Below are 13,105 nucleotides of genomic sequence, written 5' to 3' on the forward strand. Positions count from 1 at the left end.
CAGAGCCTGCAGAATAATGAAAGACCCCCACCACCCCAATAACAGCCTGTTCCAGCTGCTGAGGTCAGGCAGACGCATGCGAACCCCAGCTACTAGGACAGAGATACTTAGGCTCAGCTTCTTCCCCCAGGCCATCAGAGCCCTGAACACTGAATTCTCCACACACAAGCACACATGAGCACACACACAACACACACACTGTACACGCTCACACACTAGCAGCCACTTTAACATGAGCAAGCACACACTCATGCTGCACACGCCCACACTTATGGCCACTAAGGAAAGGTCACTTTAAAAATAGTATAGTATAACCGGAGATTGTATAAATTAGCATGTACAGAAAGACACTACCAAAGGACCTAGCATGTCCTCCATGCTCTGTAAATAACTTATGTACATATACCGATATGCCCTAACATGTTACTTGTTTATTGCACAATGTTACTTGTTTATTGCACAATGTTGATTCTATTATGTTATTTGCACATCGTTGCTGGCAAGACCACCCGCATTTCATTGTATACTTGTATGCCGTGACAAATAAATCTCTTGACTTGAGCCGAGTAAGTCGCTTCATCCGAGCACTTCGAGACGCATCTGGCACACTCGATCCATAAGTTGGACACCAATACTGGAAATCACGATCAGACAATTGGAATATTGTTTTTGGAATACCACAGATCCAACAATGTTTTGATACCGATCCAGCTGATCAGCGTTTTTAGTGTTCAATACGAATGCCGGTACTGGCAATCAAAGCATCAGAAATGACCCCCCCCCCCCTTTCATGCATTCATGATGAAACATAATACATATTATATACATTTGATTTGGAAATAGTAGCATGTCCAGGCAAGAAACGCCAACGCTTATAGTAGGATTCACGTTGCGCCCTATTACTCGCTCCCCAGGAATTATCCCGGACCACTCTGAAATTATACTTATATTCACCACGGGATAATGCGTGAACGTATGCATGAAAAAATTCTCTTTTTTGCATCTTGGACCGAATAAAGTCGGTGTCAAATGACCATAGTATTGTCCCCATAGCTATAATATAGAATATAGATTTAGCTCTACAAACAAGGTGACGCACTCCTATCTTTAAAGCGTGGCATAGCTACAACGGGACCCGGCTAATGGTGGGCGCTGAATGAGTTAACACTCTTCCTACTCTCAACCATGAAGCCATACATCCCCATTGTATGTTGAAATCCTCAGATACAGCTTGCAAGAGCACATTTCCAGTTTTAAAAGCCCTAATGTATTATCATAAAAAACGGGTGCATTGTAGTTATTAGAAAATCTACTTAAAAAGTAAACAAGCTGAGTTAGGGGGAGAGCAAGTCATGGGTGCGAATCTGGCGTTGTGGACAGCGACACCTACAGGTCAGGTCTGGGCGCTTGCTCAGCGGAGGCATGACTTGATGGAGGCAGCGTGCCCTACCACGCGTTACACTTCACCAATGAGAGTCCTCGCTGCCAGGTGAAAAAAGAGTCACTGGCTGTCGCCACGCATGTCGGAGGAAGCGTGCGGATGACTTCAGGGTTCCCTTGTACCGACCAGTAGGAGAACATGCGCACAACAACCAGGGAGGGGGGGAATTGGCACAACGACTAAATTGGGACGGGGAGGAAACAGAGAAAAAAAATCTGAGAAAGAGAGGATAAATACAAAAAGTAAACAAGCTATATTGATCTATCGATGTACAAAAAAGTACAAAGTACGCTGACCAAAGCAACAGCACGGCTATGTGGCTTATTTTAACCCATTACCTTTGGCAACAATAGAGTTCTCTATCGACATTGGGATATGAGCTACAGTACATCCGGTGATTGATTGATTTGAAAGCTCCATTCATTGATCGTGATTGTTTGGTCGGTTGGATGATTGATTGATCACTCAAAAAAACTGTTTCATTTGATGTGAAATTCCCCCTCCATCGATATGATTTCTCAAGCCCAGAAATAGAAGAAGCTTCAGGAACCACAGAGCTTTTACGGTTACGGTCGCACTGCTAGAACATTACTGCGGTCCAAATATCAATGTACCAATGTTTTAGTTACACTCTCCTCCCTGAGAGTTCAATCTCGTCTGAAGTGAAGGACATTGATCTCTGCTCTTCAACTGCAATCGCAGACCAGGTATTGATTTTCCTCTGTGGTTTCAGTCCCTGTACTTTGGTCAGTGGTACAATAATTTCGCAGCAAATTGAACTTTTTCAACTGTCCTTCTGACCATTTAGTGACAGCAACCAGGTTTGATTAATCTCAGAGTTCACAGGTGGCATCTGGACAGAGGAGATATACCCAGTGTGTCACGGATGGTGAAATAGGACTCAAGTGCAGACAAAACGAGGCAGATGGCGGGTCCAAGGGTGTTTAAGTGGCACGGTGGTGTAGTGGGTAACACTGTCGCCTCCCAGCTAGAAGGTCCTGGGTTTGATTCCTGCTTGGGGGACCCGGTTGCCGGGCTTCCAGTTACCCAGGTGGGGTATCTCCTGGGCCTTTCTGTGTGGAGTTTGCATGTCCAACCCCCGGGGCTTGCAAGGGTTTCCCCTCCAGAAAAAAAGATAAACCTAAGCATTGTCTGCTCCCGACTGCCCTTGGAGGGAAGGACGACAGGATGGGTCAAGTGCATTTCATCGGCGGCCCAAAGAGAGAGAGATAGAGAGAGAGAGAGAAATATGGAGAGGCAGGGGAGAACAGTCCATGACAGGTCAAACATTACACAGTGTGCACCTCTAAACACAGCAGACGTTTTAAGACTTTTAAACTTGACCGATGACGGGTTGTCATTCAGAGAAAATGTTCTGTAAAGTTATGGCAGATTGTTTCACTCCACAAATGGTCTTCTGAACCGGCATCCTTTTTCTTTCACACAGCTGTCCACCACATCCCCGTCCCGGGCGGCCTTCATGAAGTGCCTTCGCTGGGGAGTGTGGTGTCCTTTCGCTGAGTCGGGCCAGTGGAAGGGAGACGACGTGCAGCTCACCCTGCGAGGCGGAGCAACCTCCAACCCCTACGGAGTCATGGTCTACAACGCTACCGGCGAAGCCCAGAGTCCGGCCCTGAGCTCCGCTCTCGCTACGGCCCAGGTAGTAGCACAGCGAGAGATGGAGAAATGATGATACGCATCTTCCCCAACAACAACAACAATAAATCTGTGACAAGAGAGCGATACTGATACTGACGTTTTTCAACAGAGTGTAACATTTGTTGAGCCAGCTCAGCTGTCAAATGCCAGATGTTCCCCTAAAGACAAATAATTTTAATTGCTGTTTAACATGTAATTTGGTATGATGCAGCGCATTTGTAGGATCATCTTGACAAAATGTTTTCTCAGCCTTAATTGTATGCCTAAAGAGGTGTTTCGGCGCTGAAGGTGTGTGTGTGTGTGTGTGTGTGTGTGTGTGTGTGTGTGTGTGTGTGTGTGTGTGTGTGTGTGTGTGTGTGTGTGTGTGTGTGTGTGTGTGTGTGTGTGTGTGTGTGTGTGTGTGTGTGTGTGTGTGTGTGTGTGTGTGTGTGTGTGTGTGTGTGTGTGTGTGTGTGTGTGTGTGTGTGTGTGTGTGTGTGTGTGTGTGTGTGTGTGTGTGTGTGTGTGTCTGTGTCTGTGTCTGTGTCTGTGTGTGTCTGTGTCTGTGTGTGTTCGGGGGTGTTGGTCTAACTACCACTACTGGACACTCACTTCCTCTTCTCCCTCTATACTGTGCCTACTATGCCATGCAGCTACAGATGCAGCTCTTAGGACTCTGAGCTTTGCTCTGTACTGCTGCTGCGGTAATCATGCATCATTAACCTGGCAGTTCTGTTAACGAGGCGTTAACAATACAGCGCTCTTGCAGTAGAGGTTCGATGTTTAACACTTTGAGTGCCAGCAGGGGGCGCACAATTTAGCGTTTGAGTGCCAACGCTCTATTCAATAAGAGGGCGAGCACATTTGCGAACGCATAAACTATATCTTAAATTATGGCTATGTGTCTAATACGTCCGTCGCTTATCAATGACTTGTTTGCAGTCAACATTGTCGAAACTGATTGTTTTTTAATCTGTACATTTCCGATTTATACCATTTTGAAAAACATTCGTTTTTGGAAATTTCCAGAAAAAGGTGATTCTGCAGGAATCACCCTTTACTGGAATACACAAAAAAAAATTCGGCCTATTTATGAATAGTTTTCAAATAAACGCTAGATTTTCGATAGTATATGTGTACTTATGCACGCTAGAGAAGCGGGCTGAAAATCGATTATCTTTTTTTCTGATCAGCACACACACACACACACACACACACACACACACACACACACACACACACACACACACACACATGGGACATGTTGATATATCTGTGAAAAAAGCTCTGATTATCCCAAGACTGGTAAAATACATTCCTTACCTCAGATCAGATGTTCTCCAAAAAGATTATTCCAATTCCTGATCGCCATTCCAAATATTGATCGCGTTTATTGATCCAACGCTGGGTGCTTGAAACACATATTCCACGCTGTTCTGAGGGTCGGGGATGACTGCAATCGGCTCGGGTTACATGCCTGACAAGTAAAATGTGGATTCCGGATTTTCTTTTCCCCATGCGTTTTCATTCAGTCCAATCCAAAGGGTGCATTACCATCCGGGAGACGATAGGGGCGGTATTTTCCCTGTTCGAGCTCAGAGAGAGTCCCAGTGGTGACGTGAGGCTAGATTGATGAAAAATGAATGGAAATCGCTAGTAAAAAAAAATAACGATTAATAACAAGATTTCTCGTCGTTGGCACTCAACGCATGGCATGAACTAACGATATTTCTCGTGGCTGGCACTCAAAGGGTTAAGAGCTGGATTTGTAACATTACATATAGAACTAGATGTATATGGAGAGACTATAAAAAATAATCTAAAACATATAGTGCAGGGTTCATACAGTCATGGAAAACCTGGAATAGTAATGGGATTTGAAAACATTGTTTTTCAGGCCTGGAAGAGTTATGTAATTCTACATTTATGTTCAAAATGGCATGGACCTTTGTTCAACATCTCTTTTCTTTCCCCCAAAAGGCACTAGGGGAGAGTGGGGTGAGTAGTGCCACTTTTTACTTAAAGTGCCTTTAAAGCAAGGGGATTACAGTAATGCCCCCAACTAAAATATGTACATATAGTTTAGGATGTTGTGCATCCCTGGGGACAATCACTTTGGATCTTAAATAAACTGTTTCAGAAATATAGCTTTAGAAAAAAAAAAGTGGTTTTGTGGCACAACTTGCCCCCGGTGCGGGGTAAGTTGTGACATTAGAGAGAATACACTGGGGTAAATTGTGCCATTGATAATTTTACGTAAAACAGATCATTTTAATCTCAAAAGCGGTAAAAGCATCCTGCAGATCTTCATCTCCTTTCCAACCTGACATATAGTCTTCCCCTGTTGCACCTCTTTCACTGCTCTTTCCAACTTCTCAAGAGGAGTTGAAACCCTGTCTGTCTTCCGTTTGTATATCTGCGTGGCATGATGGATTTTGGTCTAAAATTAAGAATATCACATAGTTTTAGTGATCAAATGCAAGAATGCAATGTACAATAACAATAAAATACAATAAAGTAATATATATATAGTTAATAAAATAAGTTGGGGCAACTTAACAAAGAGAATATCTGGCACAACTTAACCCAGGCCCTTTGGCACAAATCAAATTTGAAAAAAATGCATCCCCCAGCTGTTTTGAGCTAGCATCATGCTAACTGTATAGACTCATGGTGTAACTTACTAAAGCACTAAAACATGTGTGAACTGTTTTCAAAGTTGTCTATAATTGTTCAAACACAGCAATCAAAAAACCTTGATCATACACATTTTACTTTGGAGGGCAAAAAACAGTTTTTTGAACTTAACACTTTGACTGCCGGAAAGCGCTTTAAAGCGTCATTCCCGGCCATGCTCAAGTTTCAATCAATATTTCAAAAATCTGCGATCGGATTCATATTTCCCCTCCGCTGGCCTGAGATCCACCAGGAGGACCCACTGAGCTCTCTGGCGGTTCAGGAGCGCCATCTGGTGGCCGATCGGCGCAATCGCCAAACAGTAAGTGCTATGGAGGTTGTGCTGGTCGACCATATTACTTCCGGGCACTCTGTTTGGCTCACGGGACTCGATCTCGACACAATACATAGCGATCGATTGCCAATAACTCGATAAACAACATGATTTGGACATATATACTATTATACAAGCTGGAAATGGACCCGATATTTCTACATACCATAATAGGTAAATGACTGTTCCACGCTCATCGCCCAACGGCACGAGGAGGATACGGTAAGATTCAGCGTTATTTTTGATCGTATTCCATATAAACTGTTATGATGAACATATCACCCACACTAGATGAATGATATAACGCTGCCCACGGAATTATAAACGATCCCCCGCCCATCCGGTCAGCATCAGATCATACGTAGATCATTCTAGAAGTACGTCCAATTGAAATTTTTTATATCGCCCCGATTGCCATCAAACTGTATTTCATAATCAATATAATGCATTTGGGGCTATATATCACGTTCTGGAGAAAGCTGCAGAAAGAGATGAAAACATACTTATACATTAGACCATACTTTACTATGAATATGTGAATGAAAAAGTTTAACGTTGCTACACAATGAACAATACATATAGGACTTTGAATGGGCCCTAATAATGGCAATGTAGCAATGGAATTTAAAAAGTTATAGCCCTGCAAAGAAGGGGAATTTCTCCATAGACAAATAGCGCTGGCAATCCACAGTCATTTTCCGGATTTCTGGCCGGCACCCATAGTGTTAAATGTGCTTACATCTCAAGCCAGGTGTCTCCCTTCTCTGCAGGTTGAGTGAAATGGATGCCTCTTCAAAAATATGTTGTCACATGACCAACTTCTTCTATGGTTTTCTAGATAACAGGGGTGGAACTACATGCCCCTTGGCACTACTCACCCCACTCTCCCCTACCTGTAATGTCTCGTTTGGCTGCAGATATATCTAGTTCACTTGATGGAATAACAACCCAAATAACACATTTTCTGATTACACTACCTACAGTATAGTCATATACCTATAGCTTTGCCAAAACAAGACACGGGACAAAATGTATGAACCCTGATTATCCCCTGTCTATTTTGTGTCCTGCAGTCCCTGTGTGCTGTGATTGAGGTATTGTAGTCACTATACTAACAAAAAGCATAAATTATGTGTTACAATGACGGCCCTAGCCATTATTTTCAGAACATTTGCCAAAATGTACATACCCAAGGTCCATTTGCATTCAGAAATATTGTGTCTGTTACTATGCTTGAGTAAATTGTAATGAAGCAAATGAGAATATAAATTAGTATTATAATATTTTTTCTCCATCTTTGACAGTGAATAACAACATGCTGACAATGACCAAAAGCTAAACGATGCCACTGAGCTCATTCAGCTACTTCAGCTACAAGTATAGTAAATATCTAAGCAAATGGGCAGATGATTTACAGGGTTTTTTGTAGATACAGTACTGAATTTTTCCATCCAGACACATGCAATATGAAATATGAATGTAGAATATAAAATGCCAAGCCTATACATGGCTTTATAGGGTCAAGTGAGGCATCATTTGAAAGGTCTCTGTCTCCTCTGTCGGATGGCACTGTTAAATCTCAATCTACTGTACTGTAAGTACAGTTACTTTTGTATAATGGCCGCTGCGTAAAAAAATATGGAATTGAGACGCGTTTCTTTCCCAGGCGTTCACAAACGGGTAAAGAAACAATATACAGTATGTTGTATTTTATGGCTGAGTAGTGTAGTTTTATGAAATGTAGACGTCCATTGAAAGCCCTGGGTCTTCTCTTCTCTGGTCTCCCGTCTAAATCATCCATTTTCCGGTGCAATGCGCAGATATTTTTTACAAGCTCATATTTAGCTAATAACACTTAACATCATTGCTAAACAAACTTAGTGCTGAAAATATACACTTTGACTTCTGTTGTTGATAGGGTTATGGTCTTTACTCTTGGCTACATTTGAAAAATAAACACAACATCACTTAATACAGACTGTAATCATCTATTTGTTTTTTTTATCCACTTTTTCTCCCCATTTTCTATTTTTCTCCCATCCCAATTTCGTATTTCCAATTCTTCCCTCCCCTGTCTTGAACGTTGCTAGACTATGCCTCCCACTGGTTGGCTGTAGTGAGGATAGAAGCCTTGCATCACGTGTCCCCTCCGGTACACGAGGAGGCAGCTTGTCGCATCTTTTCACCGCAGCAGCTCGAACTCTCAGTGGCGAGGAGTAACGCGTGGGAGGCTCACGCTGCCCCCGCTACTTCCTGTTTCCGCCGCACAGGCGTCACCCAACCGACCTGTAGGAGTCGCTGTCCACAACGTCCAATCACCACCCACCGGCTTTCCCACCCTCTAACACTGCCAATTGTGTTAGTATGACGACCGGCCAAGCCGGTAGCAACGCCGAGAGCTGGGCTCGATACCAGCATCTCCTGCGTTAGTGGCGAGCGCCTTGCCCACTGCACCACTCAGCCACTGTAATGATCTATTTGTGACGTGAAATAAATCTCTGCCTGATACCAGGTTAAAGCAGGGTTTCCAAATAGGTGGCCCGCGGGCCACATCAGGCCTGCAAGGCATTTTAATTTGGCCCGGCAAAGTTATATTAATCAAACGCAAAATAAATTATAAAATAAATATGTTTCTCCTATGACGATAGCTGCCGTTTTTATTATGAAATTCGTATTGCAGAGAACTTTTATTATGAAACAGAAAACACCTCCACCAGTGTCTCCGCCTCGCCACAACATCATATCAGCCAAACGTTAGCCTCTTAACCGGCGCCCAGAAAAGTGGCGATTTTTAAACTTGAACTTGAGGACTGCATACTTTTTTTGAAAAGCATATCTTTATACTTATAGCAGATGCATAAGCCTGGTCTCTGTTGAAAGATAACATTCTGAAGTTTCTGATACAATAAAGAAAGATACATTTTAGTGCTAATGAAATAGAGTAGCATAGGTCTGAACTTGAGTTGTAGAAAAACTTGTTACTAAAATTTTTCTGTAGTAGTTGCAATATTCAAATATAGTATCTCCCCCAAAATTGCTATGAGCTAGAAAACACACTGGGTCCATAGCCTGAAGTCTTATGTAGTACATGTCCAAATTTCACAAAGATCCATTCAGAAATGAGTGATTAGGAGTGATTTTGGTAAACTGTAAAAAAGAAAAAAAGAAATCCCTCCCGTAAACCATTTCCTCATTGACTTCAATTCGTTCAGCGGCTTTTTCTCGTCCTGTTTTAGCTCGTGACTTTTCACCTAGATCCCTGATTTGCAGATCCCCATGCGGGGTATCATTGGAAAGCCACAGTCATTGGCTTATGACCCTGTCCAATCATTTCCCAGAGCCCCGGGAGTCGAACCTTTATTTATTTATTATAATAAATATTTTTAATTTATTTAAGCTCTGCCGTGTACTTTTGACGCTGAGCAGATTATGTCACCTGAAAGGGCAATCGACAGGCAACAAATAGGGCTTTAATTAAATATACTGTATATATTGTATTAAAAGAAATGCAGACCCGAGCCGCTAGAGGTCGCAAAGTTAAGAGGTTAGACAAATTGCATTTGAGCGGAGATGCCACTTTTCGCATTGACATGCTCTGATTTCCATATCATGGTTTCAGCTTGATCCGAATATTATATATGTATGTTCGAAGCGGTCCTGCGTATCTAGTTTCCACAAACGAGTGTTCCGCTTCTCTGCCAAGGACATTACATTTTTATTTCATGAACGTCTAGGCCTGCGTTAAAGTGTTTCCAGCAGTAGGCTATAATTGCGCACCATTGATGCCCCTTCATATAACTAAAATGGTTATTGAATGTTACATTTGGACTTGCATTTCATGCAACTGAAAGGAATTTCATGCAACTGAAATGACAAGCTGTTCAAAATAAACTGTTCTCACTGCATTTTGAATGAGGGAGGGGTGAGGGGGTCGGGGTTGGCAAGCCAAGTCATTTGAATCCTAGAAAGTGGACAGAAAATTGGTTGGGAGGTGGCGTTCGAACGGCAACAAATAGAGCTTTAATTAGGTAATTTATATGTTCGGCGAAAAATGCAGCCCGAGCCGCTAGACGCTCGCAAAGTGCCGTGACTTTCGTCTGTTCCGCCGGCGGGTACACCGGGTCGTATACGACCCAGTGCACGTTAAGAGGTTAAAGGAACACGCCAACATTATGGAAAATACGCTTATGTAGAAGTGCTGAACAAACAGACTGCCAGACGGTTGTTAGATGCAATACACGTGAAGTGCCATGTTTACTTCCCACTTCCTTAATACAATCTAATACGTCATCACGTCAACCCGTGTGACTACATAATGTCAATGCCCTCTAACCACACCCTGTGCATAACATTGAACATAGATGTGACAGAATGTGAATGTGAATTATATTGTCCATTATTGTCCCCCACACTTACCCTCTTCTCCAGAGTCAGACAAGAAGATAGATATCAGTTTCCTCTCTGTGTGTTCAGTAGAAACATATCCAGCGTTCAGTAGAGAGCTATCCGCAATCCAAATTAATGGAAGTGGATACGGACCAGTAGCCTTGCTTAAAACTCTAGGAGAAGTGTTTTTGGCCTACAGCTAGGCTAGCTGGTCCATATCTGCTTCCATTCATTGGTATCCATCTTATTATCTAACTCTGGATAAGACGGTAAGCACATTTCCCATAATGTCGGCGTGTTCCTTTTAAGTACTGCTTAATTTTCTTATAGTGTGCACAAGTGGCAGGACAGTGAGGCTTTTTAAAGTGGTCCCCAGGTGCCGGCTGGCTGCAGGCCACACACTGGATATCTTACGTTCTTTTGAAAATAGATCCCCAAAACATAGATTGGGCACCGTTTTATGATACACTTGCGTTCTATTGAAAATATACCTGTTGTTTGGGGAGCTCCAGTAGCTCACCGCATATCTCGGCGCTATTTCTGCGTCGGGGAAAACCGTGCTGCGTCACGGATCTGGTGGACTCCGAGTTCGATTCCCGGACCCGCCGTCATTTGCCAGAATGTCTTCCCCTGCTCTATATCCCGTTTCACCTTGTATCTGTCGGTCATGCTTGACCAGAAAAGCGATAAACGCTAAAAAATAAAGTTTTAAAAAAAGAAAATCTACCTGTTCATATCTGTCATATTTTGTCATTTGTAGTCTAGACACCATTGTCACCGTATTTTGTTTGTCATATTTGGTGAATATTGTGTGTCTGATTCAGCCTACAGTAGCACAGAGTGAGGCCATCTGTGTTACTGACCCCTCATATTGTTATATCATCTTCCTCCTGGAGGTGCGGGAGGAGAACGATCTGGTAAGGTTCCGCCTGCGGTCCGGTCTGGAGACAAAGACATCCAGCCCCCAGACGTCTCCGAGGACCAGGCGGGAGGAGGCGTCGGGACTGAGGAAACCGCCCTCCTCTCCCTCACAGGGTAAATATCATCATACACTCTGCGCTCTGTCTGCCTTCCCAGCCTCGGGGCAAATGGCCTTTTCCATAATGGCTTTTTACTGTGCGTTCATCGCTTTCCAAGGAATGACTTATGAAGAACTTGCATGAAGAGTTTTTTTTCTTTTTTTTTTTAATTTCAGCATGAAGAAAAGCATCCTTTTCATCTATCCAGAACATATTTTATTTATTTATTGTTTAACTACTTCAAATGTACAACTTTCTTTCTTTATCAAATAGGTTTTGTTCATTGGAACAGAACAAAAGTTGTGTGAGTGGGTTGGCAGAGTTTCTGGATCAGGGACCACACCTACCATACAGTACCTCAAGTGCACACACAGAGCCGCAGCTGCGCCCAGGAGAAAGCTCCAAAGTTCTAAGCAGCATCCGTCAAAACGCCGGCCTCTGTGCATAATTTGGCCTCCACTGCCGCAGTGTTATCTCAGCGGCACCACCTGCTCTCCGCCTGCTCTCCACCTGATTAGAAAGCTCCGTGATTGGGGTCTGGGGGGGATGGTGGGAGTATGTGGGGGAAGACTTTGGCCGTCCGTTGTGGCCCCTTGATCTTGAACAAGCCTGACATCGCTATCTCACGCTAGCTTCTGCTGCCAAACAGGAGCTATGACCTGCACGCATGCACACACACGCTCGTGCCCCCCCACACGCAATATTTGCAAGAGACCTGCAGTATTTACCGCCTCCCTCTTGAAAGCACAGTTTGTTATTGACCGTGAATCGCTCATAAAAATCAAGGTGTTTTATACCCTGGTATTTTATGACAATAATATGGCACCATACTGTACTACGCCTCGTAAAAGGAACATACGTCCCTAATATTTTGCCTCTGTAAAGACAGGTTTTCTCACAGAGGCCGGAACCTTCCAGCGGCAGATTAAACGTGTCAATATCTTGCAAGGAGCTGAAAGACAAATGATGTTTCAGCCCCATGTAGCTCATTGAAACCCAAGACCGCTGATTCTGCTTCTTGTCACGGGACTGATTAAAAGCTGTGTAAACACTCCACACACGGACACTCCATCCTGTTGACAGCAGGACTAACTTGAGGCAAGAGTGGACCCCAGACGCACACTGGATGATTTCCGTCCTAATGGCGTTGTTAGCTCATCTCCCAACAGGAAATACACTGATCTGGGCCTACTTTGTGGGGATGGGTGTGGGAAGGCTCTCCCTGCGACGTCTTATTTAATGGCATTTTAATCAGTGAGTCGAAGGTCCTCAAAGGACTCTTCTGGGACAAGGAGCCCAACTGATATTGATTTGATTTGATTTGATTTGAAATCTTTATTTCGAACATGCAATGAATACAAACAAACAATAACAAAAGCAAAACACAACTCAATCTACATGTTCGAAAAGGAGTAGGAAGAAGTATACACTTATTTAATCCTACCCCTTTTCCACTACTCAAATGAGTGTACTATTAAAAAAAAAGAAAAAAAAAAGAAAAAAAAATATATATATATATGCAAAACAAAAAAACAAAAACGATATATGTAAAACACGAAAGAAATAAAATAAAAATGTAAACGTGCATATCAAGTCCCTTCCTCATCCCTG

General features: G+C 43.1%; 1 protein-coding gene across 1 annotated transcript in view; it reads left to right on the plus strand.

Moving 5' to 3' along the window:
• nphp4 (nephronophthisis 4) overlaps nt 1-13,105 on the plus strand; it is a gene marked incomplete at both ends in the record, with an annotated part of 904,050 nt that overhangs the window by 439,896 nt on the left and 451,049 nt on the right. The window contains 2 exons of the mRNA XM_084333446.1: nt 2,889-3,101; nt 11,372-11,510. Coding sequence (XP_084189572.1) covers nt 2,889-3,101; nt 11,372-11,510 — 352 coding nt within the window. The remainder of the gene's footprint in view (nt 1-2,888; nt 3,102-11,371; nt 11,511-13,105) is intronic.

Source organism: Notolepis coatsorum, assembly GCF_963971535.1.
Source record: "Notolepis coatsorum genome assembly, chromosome: 17".
Lineage (NCBI taxonomy): Eukaryota > Metazoa > Chordata > Actinopteri > Aulopiformes > Paralepididae > Notolepis > Notolepis coatsorum.